This window comes from Ciconia boyciana, chromosome 2 (genome assembly GCF_034638445.1).
Source record: "Ciconia boyciana chromosome 2, ASM3463844v1, whole genome shotgun sequence".
Classification (NCBI taxonomy): Eukaryota; Metazoa; Chordata; class Aves; order Ciconiiformes; family Ciconiidae; genus Ciconia; species Ciconia boyciana.
This window is the reverse complement of record NC_132935.1, coordinates 159,037,386-159,060,690: the sequence shown is the minus strand read 5'-3', so window position 1 is coordinate 159,060,690 and position 23,305 is coordinate 159,037,386. Positions and strand designations below refer to the sequence as shown.

The window sequence follows — 23,305 nt, the reverse complement described above, 5'->3', positions numbered from 1 at the left end:
ATTCGCTCGAGTCTAAAAATGTAACAACGCTCTAATAGTTGAGTGTTAGGTTTGCAAATGTAAGTATACCAAATAATACACAAAATCATATTTAGTTGGAGTTTTTTTACTGGTGTTTTTAACACTATTTTTACTAATTTCAGCAATAGACCTATTGGGACACTTTCTTCAGACATCCATGCCATTAAGGGACCATCAGATTGCTGTTCATATAACAATTTTACTTTTATTTTTCTTCATTTGCCAGTATACATCTCCACAAGCAAACCCAATCTCTTGTTTCTCACACAGGTTCACCCCAACTTGGGCATATTCCACTGAAAAGTCTACTTTAAGGTTAAAAGCAGAAAGTTGGTTTTACTTGATTGTTTGTCTATTTTTATCACCTCTTCCCTCACTGCTTAACACAAGAGGGTAATCTTTACATGACATTTACCCTGAAAATTACGCTCCCTACCTAACCACTGCATTCAGCTGTGAATGAGGACCTCAGGCATCCTAACCATGAGCGTTGATCCCTTCTAGCACACCAATTCCTCTCCACCATCCATCCTCTGCAGAACAGCTAAGGTAGCATAAAGGAAGAACCAGACAAAAAGAGAGCTTCACAAAATTCCCCTTCAGGCTTAAGTGGGCAGATTAAGTCCACTCCATAAAGGATCTCAAACACCACATTTCAAATTAAAGGTAGTATGGAGAGGATATGGATTTACTCCTAGAACGTATTTTGTGTCTAATAAAAGTGTCTTTGAGGTTGTTAAAAGTTACTAAAATGTTATTTTTGTAGTGCTCAGAAACTAGCTTTCAGTCTTCCATGAGTTAGTTTGAAGGTGAGCATCTAAGCCAAATATATGTATTTGAAGATTAAATAGCCATACGTTTAATATTAAAGTTTTGAACTTGAGCAATAAATTACCAGGAAACAAACAGATTACAGTCTAAGTACTGAGCCTTGATATACAGCCTTCACTTTACCACAGAAGAAAGTCACAGGATTAGAAGAAACCCCAAAACATTCAAGGATGCATGCACAGAGATCTGCTTCAAGCTTCCTAAAAACCTTGAAGACTCCTTTCCTCTCCGAGGCAGAGGAAAATATAAAGCTACCTTCTGGGTTTCTGAAATCCTTAGCCACAGAAAGTGGGTTCCTTACTGCCCTACTATGAGACACATGCAGAAATCTCAGCCTCTCTGACTTCAAGTTTCACAGCAACAGATTCTTCTGGACAAACCTGGAGAATATTTCATTTTACATGGTGACCCAAACACCAAATCCTCCTCCCTTGGAGAGAGTAGCACAATTGTCAAAACAGATAAACAAGAAATACACTGTGATGGAGATAGTCAACTGTAAATAACATTTTTTCCTATTTACTGCAAGTGTTCTCTGAAGACAGGTAAGATTAGGACAATATAAATAACACTCTCTCTCAAAAAGAGAGAGATGGCCACAGCAAGTACTCAGAGGTAACCACTGCTTTTGGCAAAAAGTACCATTGGCACAAACTCTAAAAACAGCCAGTTAGCTGCCTAACGAGCCTTCCCCATTTTTTGGTTTCCAGGCTAGTTTGAATAATCTTTGATTATCAGAAAATTGGATCAATTTCCTGTTCTCACTAGTTACACCTATCTCTGCACAACATGTGATATGTGATATGATGATTATCATATGATATGCGATACATCAACAATACTGCAGTCTCATGTATGTACTGAAAAGCAGGACTGCCAGTTCACTCCAAGGGCAGAACAATTTTTATATTACACAGCACACACACAAACAACAGGATTCACACACTGATGATCATCTAAAAATAGTAAAATCGTAATGTTTTGAAGAACTTCAGTGGAGTGACTAGATAGAAACGTTCTGTCATAGGCGCTAATGAATACTTGGTAACAGTCCAGGATTTAAAAAAAAAAAAAAAAAGAAAAATCAAGATGCTTAAAGCATATAGGTAAATACTTAATCTCAATTAGGCACCCATAAGACTATGCCCTATTAAAACATTAATGTTCCAGGCACATTAGTTCATACTTACATACATTAGTGGACCTGTCAAATAGCTGCTATTTGTAAGGAATGAAAGGTACAGAATTCCCCCCCCCCCCCCCCCAGCACACACACACAGAAAACTTCTGGAGAATCACAGAATGGTTGAGGTTGGCAGGCTCAAGCAGGGCCACCCAGAGCCGGTTGCCCAGGATCGTGTCCAGGAAGCTTTTGAGTACCTCCAAGGATGGAGACTCCACAACCTGCCTGGGCAACCTGTGCCAGTGATCAGGCACCCTCACAGTAAAAAAAAAAAAAAAAAAACAAACAAAAAAAACACACCACAACCAACACAAAGAAGTGAGCCTTAGACACCCTAACTACTTCTTATTTTTGCTGAAGGTAGTTTTGTTTGTTCAGGTGAAAAATTTAAAGCTTGAACATTATCATTAGTAACATCACTACTTTAATAGCTGGGCAAAAATCTATAGTCCTGACTTTGAGAACAGAAAGAAAAAACAGGTAAATAGAAGCAACATTTCATTTTATTTCAATGAAAGCAAAACTATACAAATAAACCTTGAAATTCAATGCTGAATTATTTTTTTTTCTGAACAAAACCCTCTTCACTGACATTTTGGTTTTGGCTTAACATTTCTTCAAGTCATTTCATTTCTCTCCCACAGCCCCATTATATTACTCAGATTTCTTAGATGAACCAAATGTCACGGCATATCTTCATGGCACAGAAGATATTGCCACTTCTATTTCACATAATACTTGTACTTTTTGAGTCCATTTACTCCTCACATTCGTTTGTTGAAAAGAAGCATTAGAGTCTGCCATCTTCAAAAACAGCAACAATCCCATCTAAAACTGGAGATTTCAAATCAACTTGTAAGAGTACACTTATTGTTCATGTTCAGTCTACACCATCGTATCTGTCTTGAGTACAGAATTAACAAATGAGTACAATATGAAAAAATGTGTAGTGTAGGTATGTTAGGACTACTTCAAATTAGCATTCTAACTAAGCAAAGGAAAATAGTCACACAGCACTAAATCTTAGTGTTAAAAAAGTGACTGTATTTGAATCAATTGGAAGAGTTCTTTGATTCCTCATCGTCAGTGCGCAAATAGAAACAAAGGAAACTTTTACCACACAAATGAAGGAGGTGACCGACCCAGCAAGTTAAGTGTGCGTGCGCATGCGTTACATACGCACACTTACAGGTGCGGGTAAGGGAAGAAGGGGGAAATAGTCACCTTCTACATCAGAGTTTTCCAGTTCGATTGTTTAATCAGGAGATATTGCCTCATGAGCTCCTATGATCACTGCTTAACATCCCTATGGAAACTAAACTGATTATAAGAAAGAGGAATGGGAAAATACTTTCTGTTTTTAGCTTTCCATATTGTATTCGAGAAGGAAAATTAAGTTGTGCAAGTCTTCATCTATTCTTTTCCTAATGGTTCTGACAGGTAAGAACAAGGAAAGTAAGCACTATACAACCAACCAGCTTGCATCAGGTTTTTCAGAAAGTTGTTCTAGATCTCAACTTTCAAACCTGCATTTGATAACACAAATACTACTTCATTCTTAAGGTGTCCTTCATTACGAACAGAATGCATATACCACAATTAATTAACTGTCTTATGAATTATTTTAATGCGATTCCACTTGCAGTTTAACCTGTTTTAAGGGAGGAGGGATTTATTTATCTCCAAACCAAGCATGGACTGCACAGTGAAGCACCAGAAGGATACCTCCAGGATACTGACACGGTGAGGAAAAAAAGACTGGTTTGCATCTATCCTATGTTCTAGTATTTAAAGAAGAATTCAAACGTAAGATGCAGACTGAAACAAGTTATAAGTGTGTATACAGCTTATTAAGGGGGGCATAAGGAGAACAACCTTGACACCGCTATCAATTAAAACATCAAACTCGGGTTTCAGCACAGCATTAACTACACAGCCTTAAATAACGCTCCCATGCTATAGACTTACGAGATGAACACAACCGTAGCCTTTAGAAATAATTAAAAATGTTCCTCTCCACCTCAGGCTAAATTGTGTTGCTTTTAAATATGGTGATAAGACAATTCTAAACAAGAAGAGTGAGCTCAGGCAATACACTTTATTTTCAGTAAGAGAAGCTGACCCCTGCAGTACTTACTTCTATTAGCATGTCAATTTTGAGGAGGTCAAATCCCTCACTTTCTCTTGGCCAGTTACTGCTGGGGTGCTGGTTAAGTTGGAGAGGTAACAACAAAAAAAACCCACACCCCAAGATTTTAAAATCTTTTTTACAGTGCTACAAATACCAGATATCAAAAAGAAAAAAAAAAAATCACACTACACAAAATGTAATCGAGCTTGAAGTTATAAAATTAAATGGGGAATGGAAATACATGCTAAGGTGGTGGTTTTTCATGCTTTCACTGCTACACACTAAGAATATTGCTGTGACTTCAGCTTACATTTGTGTGCACGAGGAGAGAGGAGTGGGAAAGAAATAAGGGAAACAGGAGGACCTAGAAAAGAAACATATTCCTTTCAAAAAAAAACTTGTAGTTTTAATTTACTTTAATTTACATAACAGAAACTATGTAGAAATTTAGAAAAAATTCTAGAAAAATAATAAAGCCTGGGATTAGAAAGATTATTTGCCAGTCAGGAAGATTAGAAAATCTGAATCTGTAACCAGGACATATAGTCCTCAAAGAAAATGGGTGAAGCAATGTAGACCGTGGTTACTTCTTCAGACACTCCCTGAAGATCTCAAAAAAGCAAGCATGACATGAACAGATTTTTTTTTTATTATAGAGAAGGGGCTCAGAAAGCATCCTCACTTTTGTAGGTGTTGGTGTTGCTCCTGCTCCCCAAGGATATGGAGAGAAAAGGGAAGGCTATAAAACACTACGAAGAAGGAGAAAGAGATGAACTGGACGTGAAACAGATAGAGCAAAAGGGAAAGGAACAGCAATAACACGAGCTAAAAGAAAGGTAGAAGTGTTGAGAAGAACCTGATCTTTGGTCTTCAATTCGTACATAAATTTCTCTGTAGGTCCAAAAATGAGAGGAATGTTGTTCCCAGGATGGACTCAGTTAGGGCCATCCTTTGGGAAGCATGAACCACAATTTGAAGGAAGGTGGCACTATCTCTTGCTGGACAGTGATTTTAGTTTTAGTAGCTCAAATTTGAAGCCTTTTTCCATGAAGGCATCTAGAACAAAACATCACCTGTCACTGCTTCCAGCGCTACAAGCACGTAAGATGATCTTTGGTAACTGCTAAACAGGAAAACAAAACACATCCAACAGCTTGCAATTTCCTCAAGGGAGTTTCAGATTATCCATAAGGCAAAACGGACTTCTGAAAGGGAATTACCTGCGTGGCTCCCTATTGCCAGGGAAGCAGAAGCTTGGCATCATGCCAGCCAACTTGATACATAAAAGGAGTCTCTTGTGGACAATGAAAAAAAATATATGGTCAACAAAAGCTTCTGGAAGCTAATTACTATAATCTGATAGAAATTACAATTAAACTGTTTATCAAGAAAATCAGGGAAAAAAAGACTGGCAGATTATACCCTCTAACCCCCCGCCTTTTTTTTTAAACTTCAAAGTTTCACAGTTTAGACTCAACAGCTCACCTATATTTTTACTCACAGCACGTCTTCAAAATCCACCTAGCTCTTTAACGTGAGCACTTAATCAAGTGTAATTTTTTTTTAAAGGAAAGATGTTTAACACATCAATCTCAGCAGCCTGGAACTTGCCAGAAGCCTAGTAATAGCTGTCATCTTCTCTGTATACTAATGGGGGGGTGGCAGGGAGATGAACAAAAAGAGCATTTGAAGCTCTCAAGGCATGCCTACAAATAAAAGCTGTCCTACGAACACATTCTAAGGATCTTGTGGTTTGTACAGCCTTAGAGATATCTGACTCTCAGACTTCTACTTCTTTAAAATTCAATTGCTGAGACATTCAAAAGTTTTTATGTTGTTTAATCCTGAGCTACTCATGCTGCCTGGAGCAGCGGGCCTAAGGGTTCATGTTTCCAGAAAAGCCTAATTTTAGCAAGAAAGGTTTTAATTATTCTAGAAGTGTTCTGACAAATTTTTAGTTGCTACTCTGGAAGGCATCATCAAAATCTTACCATGTTTCTTTCCTGTTATGATTGACACAGATACATCACCCTGGATGAAAAATATCCAAAACATATTAAAAACCAGCACACGGCCAAAAAAGGTAATTCTTCAGCTGAAAAGCCCAATGAAGTACAATGGCAACAACAGTCCTGAAGGGATGACGGATGTCATACAAGGAAGTCAAAAAGTATAATTACTAAGGAAACCATTTCTCCTCCCCAGTACATTTCTGTTAAGCAGGATGACTATTATGCCAATTGCAACACATTAAGACTTTTCCCACTACGTGTGTTCATGCATAACACTGAGAGGCTGGTTTTTACTTTATAAGAGAACATATGTTTGGTGACAGTTTCTTACAGCTTTTCAATAAGGAAAAGGGAGATTTCTTGATAATGGAGACAGTAAGAAGTGTTGGGGTTTTTCCACCCCCATTTGAAATTCTATAACTATTTTGAATTATATAAATGTAACAATACAAAGTGCTTTGCCATTTAGCTAGCAGAGGTAACAAGTGAAGACCTTGTTCTGCACACTGGTTGTGCAGAGGTTTTAGGTGTCTTGCGTAACTAGCACTTAGCACAGGGATCTTTCCTGACTACAAGGACAGTGCGTAGGCAAGAAACCTGCTGACTGCTCCTCTCTCCATTAAGAGTCACACACAAAATCTGGAAAGGCTTAAAAGGAAATCTCTGACAACTGCCATCCTTGCAAAGCTAAGGTAAAACATGCACCATATATCCAGGAAACACATTGTGGAAGATAACGGTTATCTTCCAAGCAGTGACACAACCCTGTGCCAGAAACTCACAAGTTGTGAGTTTTTGGGAAAGAATTATTACATAAGTGAAAGCAATCAAGCCACTTTTTGCTCTGCCAGTTGTGATTAGGAACACAAATATTAATTTCCAGCAATTTTAGCATAATTTTAATGCTTTCTAATACCATAAGGATTTCAACATTTACGTACAGATAACATTTACCAAGAGTTCTTGTGCTTTAACACTGAGGAAGGAGTAAAAATACTTGCAACATGTTATTTTCTCTTTCCGTTAGAGGCAAAACTCCTGGTAAAACCAAAGAACTACAGCCCCACCCCTACCTCAAGAAAAAGCATTTATTTGCTGGAACATTACCTAGCTATAGTGATTTTGATGAACATATTATTAGCTCCTTTAAGAAGGACATTTTTGGAACTACATCACCCATGTACGACATGGTACAGCTTTTGTTAATTCCAGTTATCCTACATTTTAATTTGGTTGCAAATTGTGCAGAAAAAAACATAATAAAAAACCTATTAAGTAAAAATTACAACATGTGACACACAAAACCAGTGAGTCCTAACAAAGTTTCTATGGTGCTGAATATTTGAACACAGTTCTGCTTGGACATCTTGACCTCTTGCAAGGTAGGTAAACATTACTTTTTACACCATGCCCTGACCCATGGGGAAAGCCTGGGAAACATTTCTGCAATCATGGCACATTGAAAGTACACATGAAGCCTATTGTTTTCATGTGACAAAAAAGGAGTCTTGGTAACCTTCAGATTTGTTCAGTGAGAGGCTGACTGCAACAAACATGCATGCTAACATCTGCAGAAAATAAATGGAGGTACTAAACAAACCCAAGAATTACAGCAGGTATGAGGTTGGGGATGTTATATATTAACATCAATTACATTTTTAGCACAATACCCCCTCTCTCTCAATTTGTGAGCATTAGTGAAGCAATCAGCTTCAAGCATTCTAACCATTTCTATGGTTGGAAACCGTACTTGGAGCAATCTTTGTTCTGACCTATTTAAGGCAGTGCAGAAACAATTTTTCTAGTAAATAAAGGAGACCCATTTTCCATCAGGTAACACGGAAACACATACTACATTTAGCACACTGATATTTAGTCAAGGGGTCATTACCTTATGAGACTACCACAAATTACTGAGTCAAAAACAGAAGCTGTAGTTTTAGGAAAACTCAGTTCATTTTAAAAATGCAGAAGCCAATGACTCAGAACCTTCACAGAGCAAGCTAAAAAATTCTCATCAAGAAATAATATATTCAGGCATCAGATTCAAGCAATTAAAAAAAGTTTCCTTGCCCATGCAAGAACTGAAGACCAGACGGTAAGCAGTGCTGACTGTCTTCTCCCACACCACCTTTTCCCTCATAGAATCTTTCCAGCGTGTGTGGGGATTTTAAGATTAATACGAATACTTTTCATCACAACAGAACGAGCATATTTTAAAGTTTATATTTATTTTCCACACAATACAAATCTTAAATTAATAGTCACAAAACATTTCCAGCAACTTTCAGCTGATTTTTGCATTAGTATCTTTTCCCAAGTGATTTCATGGTGGTTACCATTCTGTCAATGGAGCAAGAAGAGGCAGCTGAAATCATTTAACTGCATAGAATTTAATAATTACACAGTATAAGTAACAAAATCCAGAAATTTCAAAGAGAAACTAAGAACTGGAGAGAGAAAAACAAAATGAAAGGTAAAGGAACTTAATGGGAAAAAACAAGAGGAATTCTTTGGGTATTGGCTAAAAACATGTACCAATAAGCATTAGAGCTATGCCTGCCAAGCTGGAAATGAATGACCAAAATCACTCAACTAGAGGTCAAAAAAAAAAAAAAAAAGACATCTTTATTTAGTAGACTGGTGAAGAGGACATCTATCCAGGATGCAGTACACCCACTGGAGTGACTCCTCTGCTGAAGAAAACTTGGGCCCTCTTCTCCGTTGTCCCTGAAGAGTATCCAAACCACAGATATAGTTTGGGGTCCATATCTGTCAAACTTTCCTGTTGATGTCATTGCATGCAAATAACTCACTGAACCTAAGAACCAAGATGGACTCCTTGCAGACTTGCATCCTCGTGATTGGGATAAAAAACAGTTCTTTCACTTTTTTCCCTAGGATCTATTTAATTATCCAAAATGGACTCCAGTGAGAATGATAACATAAGATTCATTTATTGCCTAGTAGTTAAAGCATTGTTTCAAATACATGGATTCAAATTACTTAAGGAAAGAGCATACACCTGGCTCTTCCACATCTAGGTATCATTCTTGCATATTTAACATAGAAACAGTATATTAGAAAAACATTCCCTCCAAGTTTTGTAACAGAAGACATACCAATTTGTTAAAATGAGGAAAAGCTAGACAATGTCAGAGAAAACGCAAACACCTACTAGCTGGAATAGAATTACAGCCTACAGCTGTCAGATGTATGCGACTACCCTGCTGCAGCCTGCCCTTCCCTCCTTTGCAGAAAGAAACTATTGCAAAAAAAAAAAAAAAAAAAACCAAAAACCAAACAGGATTGTGTCTAAGCTCTTACTAAAAAGGACAAATGCAGATCTATTGACACTATAGTAAAAGCATACAACCCAAACCTTTTGGGGAGAAGGGAAGTAAGAAACGAAAGGATGCACATAGTAAAATGATGACTGTCCCAATGCTACCCCTTTCCCCCACAAGTTTCCTCTCTTGTTCCATTCGCTAGCCCAGCCCTCACTAATTAGCTCTTAGATGCTCCACTCCCTCCACCTACCAAGTTTCCCAGACTTTCCAAAGCCACCTGCAACAACAACATGGGAGCTGTGGGATTTCTGACACTATGAGTCTCCCTCTAATCATTTACTTTTGGATCAGAAAGAATCTTTCCTGCTAGACTGGAGTGATAGGAAGATAAATAGATATTTTCCAACTTCTTTGTAGCTTGGCAGAGGATTAAGATAAGTAATGCAAAAGTATAAAGAAAAACTTGGAATTTGTGATTGTGTTTCTGGCAGAAAGAAACCACAAAGACAGCTCCCAAAAGCAAATGACACAAGAAGCACAGAGGTCGCTATTAATGTTCTAAAATGAAGAGAAACCAGAAGGTTTTTTGGTGTCAATGTCTGTTACTAACCCCCTGCAAGAGTGAATAAGATCAAGAACAAAGCACACTTCTAGGAACTGGCCAAAGCACCAGACTGCTGGAAGTTCCTTTTAATAAGCTAGGATATCCTTCAAAAAGGTACACCAAAAATAAAATAAAACTAAAAAAATTTTTAAAAAAGAAGAAAAAAATAAAAAAAGAAAATGGCCAGGGACGGGAGCCAAACTCATTGGTCCACCTTCCTCCCCTCCTTTGTAAATAAAGTTGTTGGCTGCCTTACAAATCCTCACTACAGATGCATTAGCTCCTTCCTTGTGTTGTCAATTCAGAGTAAGTAATTCTTAATATAGAGCAATGCTTAACGTGGAGTATTTCTAGTAATACTAAATAAGTAATATAGGCTAAAGGTCTAAATATCACATTGCTGGTTATCAGTATTAATGAAAAAAACCATTGTTTTTAGAGAGGGAATCAGAAGTGGTGTTTACCTAGTAAAGCCTCATTTAATAAAAAGAAGCCTATTAGAAAATTGTTTCATGCCTTTCTATGATTAAGATATTTATATTAAAACTTGCTACTATCAATATAAAATTATATGGCATTTTTCCTCTCTGAATTAAAATGACATTTCTATTAAATCTGTAAAGTATTTTTTTATTTTTAGATAAAGTAACAAAGTGCATGAAGAGCCTTAAAATAGATACAATGTTTTTGCTTGTTCTGAAAGGTCAGTATTTGATGTCAATGAAGACGCAAACAAAAACACAGACTAATGTGAAAATATTCAAATATTCAAATCTTAATAAAATATTCCTCATGCATAAACCAGCCATTTTTATAAAATAAATCACCATGCTCAAATAAAAACAGCAGCAGATCAATTTAATGTTTCTTATCATTTAATAAAAGAAACCCAAATACTGAGATGGAAAGGTGTTCACATTGCCTTCTTGAAGCCTCTAACTTGGACATGCCAAATTCTGAGAGGCATCTGCCTTCTTCCACTGACTAACAGAGGAGGCTTCTAGATCCCCTGAATCACAGCTATTTCAGGGATTCTGCATGTGTGAATACTCGCTTCCTTCCCAAAGGATAGCAAAAGTTTCTATTTAAATGAAAGTTATATGAATTTTATTATAAACTGACAATAAAAAAAAAATGAAGCAATACATCTCAGGGTTTAGATATACAGCTATCATCTACCACAAACAGAAGGGTCTATAGAGGGCATTAAGAATGCTCCATCCAAACAAAATTTGAAAACTACTCACTTCTGCCTAAAAAAAAAGTATCTTAGGGAAAAAAAAAAAAAGTATTTTAGAACCCAGTGCTTCAGTTTACATCAATGATAAATGAAGAGATTCAAGCTTAGTATTGGTAGCTCTACCATCTGTACACTTTACAAGTAGTAGAAGTATTTCACATGTCTATTTTTACTCATGCAGAATTCCATAAGTTATCCTAAAAACAAATAAAAACTGTAACATAAAAAAGCCACTCAATTTATTCACTAAGAGAGCAGCAGAGAAAAATATTCATATCTTATTCCATTTGCAGGCTTCCAGCTACATATTAAAGCTTTTAGCAAAGAACTATGGAAATTCCACAAACCATAAGCATGCTAAATACAGCAGAAATGTACAAGTTCAGAACGACGTAGGAGTGGGGAAAGCACAAAAGTTCAGCAATGCATTTTGTTCCTGGCTCAGATGAGGTGGAATAACTAATGCTCCAGAGCTAGCTTCGAAAACTAATTAGTTTTACAGATGACTCTACCTACTCATAATGCATCAGTCATCTAATACAGTTTCTCACAGTATGCTGGAGAAGTAATGGTCAGAAAACCACATTTTCAAACAACACTGAGCGTGTTTGGGATTTTCTTTGCACAGTATTTTTACCCCAATATTACCAACAATCCCTGTTTCATCTTGTTACTCTACTAATTTCCATAGCTCAAATACATGAAAACGTTGCAAGAACACAAACTAACCTGACACACTTTGCTTTTCTATCTACGTTAAAGAGTTGGTCAAAAAAAGTAATTATAATCTCAACCCCATAAACTACTGCAGAAAGGCTGAATCATTGCTCAGCTAATGAACTCGCAGTGAGGCAGGTAGTGCAGAAAAGCTAAGCCGAACAAACTATACCATTAGCTTATCTCCTGTTAGCCTATTTTTTGTAACTTACACTGAGGCCTCTTTAAAAGAAGTACATTCTAATTTATGGAAGCAACCAAGTGACATTTAACTACTTCAATGAAACGGAGCACAGATCACATCTCGTCACATCTTGATCCAATGTGTGCACCAACCAACATCCACTGATTTCCCCCTCAGCTGTCCCCAGATACAGAACTGTTACATATATTCAACAAACCACAGATCTCCTTATGGCAAAATAAAAAGGACAGATTTTGCATATAATGTCCCCAACTGACTTAAGCAAGCCATCTTATAAAACCTTATAAAATGTTTTATATATCTACAAAAACAAATGCACATTAAGCCATTATTCCTCAGTTGCAAGTTTCTCTCCCCTAGCCACTGATTCTTGAATTTCTTTTTATCTTGCTCTCATTGAAACATGATGTGCCCCTAAATTGAAGAATACATGCATGTTATTTACCTGTCCTGCACAGCCTTTGTTCCTACATGTCTAAATACAGACACCAAAAAAAAAAAAATTATGCATGCTGAAGTCTAGGCTTTGTAATGCAAAGATTAATACAACCAACATCCCCAACCTCTTCTTGACCTACCTGTAGTAATTTTCATGTTCTTACTGTCTTTAACTTAACTTCGTCTTACAGTCATTATGAAAGGACAGAAAACCAGACATCCCTGCAATACTTCTACAGACAAAGGTATTTTCATCTCATACTAATCTACAGAATAGTTACATATTCCAATCACAGGTCCTCAAAAGCAGGCCATATGCTCACATAACTCTTTTCAGACTAATTTGCTGAAATATACCTGTAAGGTAAGAACATTTTTTTTCCTCTGCAGAACTGCAAATAAAGGACCTGGTAGTGTAAAGCTGTAATTCTAACATGTTCTCAGCGTTTAGTGTAGACACTTGTCAGTGTGACATGCTAACAAGTATGCTAAACCTTCTCATCTTCCATTTCTTGCCATTTTATAAGTTCTTCTCAAATTTAACATTAGATGTGCCTGTCCTCTATGTTACAAATGATAAACACACTCCACATTTAGCTGCGTACACACCATTTCTGAGACTTCAGCAGAAGCTGGAAGCATACAAAAAGTCAAGATCTGCACCATTCTTAACGCAAGATTTACTGTTAAATATAGTCCTTCACTATCCACCTTACATCTTAGAGATTATGTTATGGGTTTGTATAACTGTCAGTTAAGTATGCTTTTATTTTAACAGGGAGGAGGAAAAACCCTGATCAAGCTACTTGCCAAATCAGAAGCCCAGAATAATCAGGATCTGCTTCTAAACAACAACAAAAGTCTAATAAATTTTAAGTGGTGTCATTTTAAATGACTCCAGTTTAAAGAACTGGACTTCATATCTGAACTTAAGATGTTAGCTTATGTCAAAAATACAAAACCAAACAGCTGCCTTTGATCTGACTGATTAAACAACTTTTGTCTCTGGTATTACTAATGGAATGAGTAAATGGGTTGTAATATAATGTACAATAATTCAGTTACATACTAGTAAACATTTCATGGACATCAGAGCACTAAAGTCTCAGTTCATGCTGAATGATTTTATAGACAAATAAATATGAGCTTAAATGCCAAATAAACATACACCGTTAACAGGGTACCTCAAGACTATCTGGTGAGCCATTACACACAGTGGCCCATGGGTATTGCAGTCGGAGGTACATGCAAGCATAAAACACGAAGTCAAATGCTGTTTCCAAACAAGGTTCAAGACTTTTGCACTCTCCAAACCACTTTTCCAGAAAAATCAAGACAAATTTAGAAAATCGACTGGTTTTAATTGGAGATAATCTCATAGTGGAAAGGATTTTGAAGCCACTTGCCCCAGTATTTTGTATTATAGGAACAATTGCTTTCCATGAAATACTGCTTGAGATTAGCAAAAAAGTTTCTGAAAGTAAATGCTCCACAGCTAATTTTGAATGTACTTCCTACATTGGCTTCATCACATACTGAAAATGTATTTTACAGTGCTCTACACCTATAGTTGTACCAGAGTTCTACTGGTACACACAGCAAAACTGGGGAGTACAGCTTTTCTACGTGGAAAAATATAGAAACTAGAATTTCCATACCCACCAAGAAAGGAAAAAGCAGCAGGTTCACTTTTCACTTCTGTTTATTACTGTGTTTAGTTACCCAGAGTTTGCAAATACAGTGCACTGCAATACAACACATGAGAAACTTAAGCTTAGTTCAGTCGTCTTATATAGTAACATGACGAGGAAAAGTCATTGCTATTGATAGAGTGTATCAAATCAACTCAAATATTGAGGAGATGGAAGACCTACACACTGCAGCTGCTCAGCAAGGTAACAATAGCTTACCTTTACAGCAAAAAAAGCCATTTCAAAAATGCTAGTAACTGTATTTTTGCAAAGCTTCAACATTTCACTCCTTCCCCAAATAAGTAATTTTATTTACAACACACATTTTTAAAAGCCATGCTCCAATGAAAGAGGGGAAGGGAGGAAATCTGCCTTTAACAGCAGAAGCCACTGTATTTCACTATTTGGAAGGGAACCTACTCACCACGTTCACTTGCACCGGCTAAGCTGCAACTGCTAACACAGGCAGGACTTTGCAGTCATGACAGCCAAATCTTTATACAGTAGCAAGCACTACGCAATAAACTGTTATGAACGCTGGCCCATCTCACCTGCCTTAAGTGTATGAATAAACTGCTACATTTTTAAGTGGTGTTTTTATTAAAATAAACTCAATGAGAAATTGGGAAGAGATATCAAGGAAAGGCAAGCAGATGGAGAGACTAGCTGACACGTAACAATAGCTGGTGAAATATTACTCTTATTTTCTGTAATAAACACCAAGATCAAAACATTATGCAAGTTAAATTTCCTTGAAAGGATCCCAGCAGGAGTTTTCCTTTTTGTTTGTGCAGTACGCGATTTCCTCTCACCCACAAAAAAACATACCAAGAATGTGCATGTGCCACTAACACTAAGCAGCACTTCCTTAATCACTCATTTCCAACAATTTATGGATGATCAGTGGCAAAAACGAGCAAAAATAATGAAAGCATGCAATGAAAGCTCATTGAGACAAACCGGCTTGGACTTCCTACTCATTTCTGTGTCTCTTTAAGATGGGGGTCTGATACAAATTAGCCACTGGGAAAAAAGTCATCTGGTCATAAAATACAGTACAGGGTCACTTTTATGTAAGTTTGCCAAAAGGGACATAAACCAGGACAATTTCAAACTGTGACACAGGATAGAAGTATATTAAAAAAATCTTTGTTCCTCCTCCATTGTGCTGTCATGTTGCTCAGCTTTATAGACATTCTGAGCACCAGCTCTGGCCTCTTCGCTTCCACCTGGTCTACCTAATTAATTAAGCAAGGAAGTTACCTCAAATTTTTGTACTATTTGTTTTTATTATCATGCACTTCTTTTGATGTTCCAGGAGTTAACCTCTTAATCCACAGACTCTGTGTGTTGTGTTCTGACCATTTTGGGATGTCTGGATAATTTGGATAATTGGTCAGGATGTTGCTGTCGCTCATGTTAAACTTTATGCCATGACTTCAAGTTCAAAGATCAGTATTAAGGCAAAATACTTCATAAAGTCTTTTTAAAACTCTACACTCGTGATTATGCAATACCTAGTTATTCCAGTTTCTCACAGCAGTAAATTGCACTATTTGTATTTTCTTACAAGGAAATTACGCCTAAACATCTTTATCTTTGTCAACTTCAAACAAATACAAATTTCCGTTGAAGTTACATCGAGAGAAAGCATATTTTAAAGGTCAAGAAAAGGTATAGCAATTATCTCCTCAAAAATGCTTGCCTCCTTCACACAGCAGCACACATGTAATTTTCTGTGCAGTCTGTTATCACACATGGAAACATCAGCACTGTGAACTACAGATGCTCAACTGCAAATACCACAATTTTCCTTTTTTAGAGAGAACGATAAAGAATGAGGTTAATTCTGACATTAAGAAACACAGTTGACACCTTTGTTTCATAACTGTACTACAGAATTTGAGAAGGCCAGCGACAAAGAACTGAAACAGTATCTAAACAAGAAATAGATCTTTATGCACAGACTCTACAAAGGAAGACAAAAAGAATATAGAAAAATATGAAAAAGTTTTTAATACCAATGCAGGAGATTAAAGTTACTTCAGGTACTACAATAGCTCAGTTAATAGCACCGGCTAAGGTGTAATATATCACAATGACCTCCAACTACTTCAATAGCCTTGAAAAGCCTAATTCACACATGTGTATGAAAATACATTCGTGTGCATAAATACACACATGGCATGTACACATATATACAAAAAGATATACATATGCACATACATATATTATACACCTCCAATATTGGTCTTGTAATTATTTTCCTGATAACAGAAGTCTGTAACTGCCATTAAATGGAAATAAACTATAGCAAGGAAGAGCACTTAAGCTCTTTAAAAGGGCATGATCAACCCCCTTAGGCCCAAAATGCTCTTTTTGAATTAACATAGTGGTTTTAATTAAAAACTAGGCAGAGAATCAGTTTGATTTTCAGTACAACGCTGCATCCGTCCATGGTGAGTGCCTAATTTCCGTATTTCTCTCCTCTGCACAATATGCAAGTCCTTGGTTGTTTTAAACTGTTGCCCTGGGGAATTGAAAAGAGTCTATAAGAGGGGCCATGTGCCATTTAGAAAGTATACTAGCAACCAAGAAAAAAAAGCCATAGTAAATTGGAAGATGGTTAATCAAACCCATTCTGATTCATGAAGGTTAAGCAGTTAAGGGGGCAATACCTCCTTACAAGAACATGGAAAGAAAAGTTATACAAAGCTCGTAATAGTAACCTATGAGCTATCTGAAATATCATAGCTTGCAAAAAGTTCACATTACAGTGAATAGGGAAAAGTCAACTTTTATAGCACAATTTATGATAAACACTCAAACAGACGGCTAAAAACTTTGGGGGTTAGACCCATATGTGATAATGACTAACATTACTGTCGCAATTTAAGCTGAACAAAGAAATCCATTTAAAAATGAAAAAAATCCATTCAATTTCAGGACTGAACCTCTTTTAATCATTCATTTTCAGAACTTCTATTCAAATGCAACAAGTGATTCTTACATGAACACCTTCAAATAGATATCTTGACTGTGCACACCGAAATCTTACGTGGCCTATCTATTCATTATAATGAAGATAATTCTATGACAAATTCAAGATGACCTGCATAAAAGCTTCCACTGGAAGTGTCTTTTTATATAAGTTTTGAGCTGAGCTGGATATCTAGAATCAACTGCTTTCCCTACTCCTTGTATCCAGCTCCCAACTGAAAGATTAAAGATTACATATCCTGTGTCAAACCTCCTTATTGAATGTCTTTACATTTACAGTAGATCGTTCTTCTCTTAAATGCTGCAAGTTTTCCCAAATGTATGAAGTGTTCTTCTAAATTGAGATCACTAAAATCTGATTTTCCCAGTTAACAGTAATAGCATTTGAATGATCTTTTATCTCTCTGGCCCATTAATCTGATGTGATGAATGACAAAATATGGCTTTTTTTTTTTTTAAACTTGCACAAGTATAATCAAAACCAAAATCATTTGTTAAAGTACCAGAATTCTACAAGGTGATCATGGTCTCAAAATCTTCTCTGAAGAGAGATAAGCAATGTGTCAAAATCTAACAGAAGTAAAAAAGATGGGAAGCACCCTTCACAGATTCCAGTACTGAAAAGCTTACATGTAATCCTGAGTTCAATTAAGCATAAGTTTTCCCAGATTCCAATCACCCCATTATGTCATGTAATTCTTTAACATATATAGTACTTATTGCAAGCAGAATCACTTATCTGCATCAGAATTTGAACAGAACAGCACACTCAATTTTAACTATCAACTTAGTCCAAAAGTGACATTTGCCACTTACTTTCTAAGAAAGCAATACAACACAAGGTATATTCATATAAAAATGGACTACAATTCCTATCTTCACCAATAGCTTTAGGGCTCACTCAAAGCTGGTAAAACAATTCAGTATACGCCTGCATCCATTTTGGATACTTTTAAATAGAGCTGCCAGGTACAACAGACATTGGACAAAGGCCTTGAGTACCTGTACTAGGAATCACACTTGGCTTCTGGGATGTACCAAAAACATCCAGGAGAAGTCAAAGTAACAAAACATCCCAAAAATTGGGTTTCCCCCCCTCCTCACAACAGGTGGATTTTGATACTAAAATCTGATCTCATCTACCCCCATGAAGAAGCAAAACTACTCTAAAGCACCAACAATCATCTTTTTCCTGACATTCGCAGACAGATTATGGTTCTATCTCATCTGGAGTTGCAAATGCTTCCAAGTGTAAACATGCAATGGTGATCCTATTTATCTTGAATGGGATTTATTGATAGCCAGTGTCATAAGTTTAAAAGTTACGCTGTAACTATTAAAGTTTTATGTAAAGTGCAAGTTTAATGCAGCTGGGATACATAATGCATCTGTTGGAGCCAACAGAAATGTACAAGTCAAGGGGACACACCAGCAGTACTGTACATGGTACGCTAAAGGAGAGAATCCTTGGTTTTGGTTCGACTGCTGGAGACACAAACCCCACTAAAATCAGTTAACATTTCTTTTTTATAAGAAAAGATTACATTAGCTGTGGCTAGATACTTAGAGCCAAAAGGAAAATTGAGTGGCCTCCACCTGAAAAATGAAAGGACAAACTGAGCTGCTGAAAGTTTTCTTAGCCCTATAGATACCTGAAGTGAAGGAAGAAGAGGGGAGGAGAGTGTTTTCCAACCAAGTTGGGCAAGTAGAGTTAAACATAGTAGTATGGACAATACTTAGCAAATCCCCAAACTCCTTTGAAGTTGAACTCATTAGCTTGGTCATTCAAACTTGTAACTGAAGTAACTTGGATACATCCACAGTTCAGGCAATACAAAGTAACACTGCAGTGGCATCAAGGAGCTCAGAATAGGCTACACCAAACAAGTATTTACACACCATCTTGGCTGGGTCCTGTAGGTCCTTTCTGATGCAGCTATCATGCTCAGTCTATGTAACCACCCAGTAGCTTCAGCTATAGAATAAAATTTCTGTTTCTTCACATTATTCTCTCTGAATTAAAATTTTCCTTCATGCTGTACTTTCTAAGTATCTTATTTTCTTTGCCGTCCTCTGTTTTCTCTCAAGTGTCTACATGAACCCTAAAATCCCAAATTGGATGCAGTACTTCAGTTGAGTTTTCCCCAATTACACCAAGAACAAAAATGGCAACTTCATTGCCTCCATGCCACACTCCTGTCAATGCAACCAGGAACTACCTTTTCCTTCCCACCACAATCATCCCCTTGTTGATTTATGTTACATGCAATCCACCAATGACTCATAGCCTTTTGCATCCATCTTTAATGCATTTCATTTTCCTGATTTCAGACCACTTTTAAAGATCCTTTGCTTTCCAATAACTGCCATCCAAAGGGCGCAGAATTCCCTCAAGGGTAGTATCATTAAAAACAAAAGTGTAATCATTTGGATGATAAAGATTAATGAAAACCTACTACAATTGGTCCCCAGACAGTCATTCCGGTTTAATTTATTTGATATTTATGATTTGAAATTCCTTTTGCTGTGCTTCCCATTATAGCAATTTTTCATTATATTTCTTTAGTTCACATATTAATATAATCATTATCATCTTATTGTTCAGAAATTGCTTTGCCAAATTCCATGCTTCGCTGAAATATTCAGCCGTCTTAAGTTGACTACTCGCTTCACCTCCTTGTGCAACAGTGCACATCTATACATAAACATTCACATAAGCATACAAATCCCAGTGCCAAGTCCTCCCAAATTTGTAATTTCAGTTTCACCAGAAGTGAGGGCTGAAAATTGAATACATACTGTAATTACTCTGTATTTAACAGTATTTTCCTACCTTTTTTAAGCCAGCAAATCCTTCCGATTCCAGGAAGAAAAAGGCAAAGGGCATCAACACAAACAAACATAAATTTGAAAAAAGAGAAGCAAGATTCCATAAGCCTGCAACAAATAAGAAAAAGGTTACATTATAAGTTTCTCAGCTTTAAAAGTTAAAGATGTTACATTTTCCTCCCTTACATATAACAATCCAGTATACATACAAGTGCTAACAGAAGCCTGGTTTTTATGGATACATAGTTATTTACAGGTCATTGCTGAAAAATACCCATTTCTCTGCATAACAATCTTCAAATAAAAATTGAATGCCAATTTAAACAGCAGCAACTGTCTGAAATCTTGGAAGACAGACTGCAAACTCAGGTGGACTACTTCCACAATATCCCACTCCAGGCTGTTTAGACAACTGTTCAAAAAATTTTCAGGACAAAACTATTTTACTACCATCAGTGAATCTCACAAAATTCAGTTCTGTGTACTCACTTCCTCCCATATTTTTTTCCTCGAGAGAAACTTAGACAAATAATGGATTTTAACATCAGCAATACACAAATACCACCATCGCCTCCAAATTAAAAGAAGATATCATGGTAACAGCAACAGCAGCCTTCATAAGATGACAGGATCAGTGGGCAAGAGGAGAGCAGTGGATGTTGTTTATCCCAACTTCAGTAAGGCTTTCAGCATCATCTCCCATAACCGCCTCAGACTAATTAATGAAGTATGGGCTAGGTAAGCGGACTCTGAGGTAGACTGAAAATTGGCTGAGCTTCCAGGCTCAAAGAGCTGTGATCACCAGTACAAAGTCAAGCTGGAAGCCAGTCATCAGCGGTGTACCCCAGGGGGTCGATATTGGGTTTTACATCTTCATTAGTGATCCAGATGATGGGAGAGACTGCATCCTCATCAAGTTTGCCAATGATACAAAATGGGGAGGAACAGTGGCCTGCCATTCAGATGAACCTCAACAGGCTGGACAAGTGGGCAGAGCGCACACTGGGGACCAATCATCCCAAAAGCAGCTTTATAGAAAAGGCCTTAGAGGTTCTGTCAGACACCAAGTTGAACACAAGCCAGCAATGTGCTCCTGCAACAAAGGTGGCCAACAGCATCCTGGGCTGCATTAGGAGAAGTGCTGCCAGCAGGTCGAGGGAGGTGATCCTTCCTCTCTCCTCAGCACTGGTGGCACACATCTGGAGAACTGCATCCAGCTGTGGGCTCCTACATACAAGATAGACATGGCCATACTGGAGCAAGTCCAGCAAAGGACCACAAAGATGATTAATGGACTGGATCATCTATCACACAAGCAGAGGCTATGAAAGCTGGAATTGTTTGGCCTTAAGAAGAGAGGACTTTATCAATGTATATAAATATCTGATGAGAGAGGGGGAAAGGAAAACAGAGTTGGACTCTTCACAGCGGTATCCAGTGAATGGAGAAGAGGCAATGAGCACAAACTGAAAACAAAAAAACCCAATTTAAATGTAAGAAAAAACTTCTCCCACTGTGAGTGCCGTCAAACACCGCAACCGGCTGTCCAGAGAGGTTCTGTAATATACACCCTTCGACATATTCAAAACCTGACTGGGCACTGCCTTGAGCAGCCTTCTCTAACTGACCCTGCTTTGAGCAGGGGAGTCAGGCTAGACGATTTCCAGAGGTCCCTTCCAACCTCAACCATTCTGTGATCTAGGTGAAAAAGCAACAACTGACTACAACTATGACATCTGTAAGACACATGTGACATCTGCAGGAAGGGGAAAGGTTTAGAAAACAACCTGAAGTGATAACTGATCTCCATTAAGGGTATCTCCTCTATTAAGATTTTTTAAGCTGAACACTTTCTGAACAGCCAGTTTCTGGTGCATAAACATGAACCCATCATCATCCTATCAAAAGTTGTGCAGGATGTGGTGTTTCTTCTTTTTAAAAGCAGAAGCTTACCTGCAATTTAGTACTAGTGTAGCTAACAGGTTTAACTAGTGTCACATGTTCTGCATCCAGAAAACACAGGTTTTATTTTGCAGTTGAGAAAAACAGGCTTAGTCCCCCACTTTCCCCAAAACACACACATTTCCGCAATTCTGCAGGACTATGTTATATCACCTGAAATCCAAAAAAGAACATCCCCCATGATAAGAAAATTTGAACTAACAGCTCTGGTTATTTCTTTCTTCTCATGTACAGGTTTGCTCATTTTTTTCTTTGAAATTTCCATTTTGGAAAGAATAGGGAAGGAAAGAAACATTTACTGCATGTCTGGGGAATCATTATTAAGAGAAATTCCTGTATCTAGTTCCAAATGTAAAATAATTAGCAGTTATCTTCACCTACACCACCTTAAAAAATGCTTTCACCATTTATACTTCCTTTTTCTTTAAATGAAATTAAATTTCAAATAGAAATAAGAACAGGGTGGGAGGAGGGAGGTGGGGGGCCAAGAAATCTACTTCTTCAGCAATTGATAGCACCAGGACACCAAGAACCAAACTTAGCCAAATAAGCTAGGGAAAACAAAACAAGAAAATTTCAAAAGATGCGTGAAATATAATAATTGCTAAAGAAAAGAGACAACCTAAAGGTGGCTAAACTCCAGTTAACAAAGAGGGGGATTTTTCCTTTTGAATTTGCTTAGCCAGGAAGCTCCTGTTACCATCCAAGGAACATTCACACATAGCAACATCAGCAAGAATGTCATTAACAGCCCTTACTAGAGGTACATTAACTCAAGCAGAATGTGGGGGTTTTTTTTCCTTTTTTTCCAGAAAATGAAGACACCAGTGTTAGAGTAGAAATACTACTACATTGGGGTGAGGGTCTTATTTCAGTGGTTTTCTCTAACAAAGACAGTGCATTCAGTTACCTGATGTAAAGTGGAATACCGGGGTGTTCTAATTTCAGCAGCTCTATTACATGTATATCTACGATGTAAAACAGTGCTCAGGAGCTGTATAGTATGTACAGAGCATCTTAAGAGAGGGGAAAGTGGTGCACATCTGGGGTGATTTTTAAGAAGTTAAAATCCAAAAATTTAGACATTAGCAGCTGATAGGAACCACATCTACAGAATATTAAACTACAGAGCTACAAGATGTTTGTAAAGT

The 23,305-nt window shown here is 37.2% G+C and overlaps 1 protein-coding gene across 2 annotated transcripts in view; it reads right to left on the bottom strand.

The window, feature by feature from the left end:
• LMBR1 (limb development membrane protein 1) overlaps nucleotides 1-23,305 on the bottom strand; it is a 74,465-nt gene that overhangs the window by 26,289 nt on the left and 24,871 nt on the right. For both annotated transcript variants that reach the window (XM_072854710.1, XM_072854711.1), the window contains one exon: nucleotides 20,197-20,300. In XM_072854710.1, coding sequence (XP_072710811.1) covers nucleotides 20,197-20,300 — 104 coding nt within the window. The remainder of the gene's footprint in view (nucleotides 1-20,196; nucleotides 20,301-23,305) is intronic.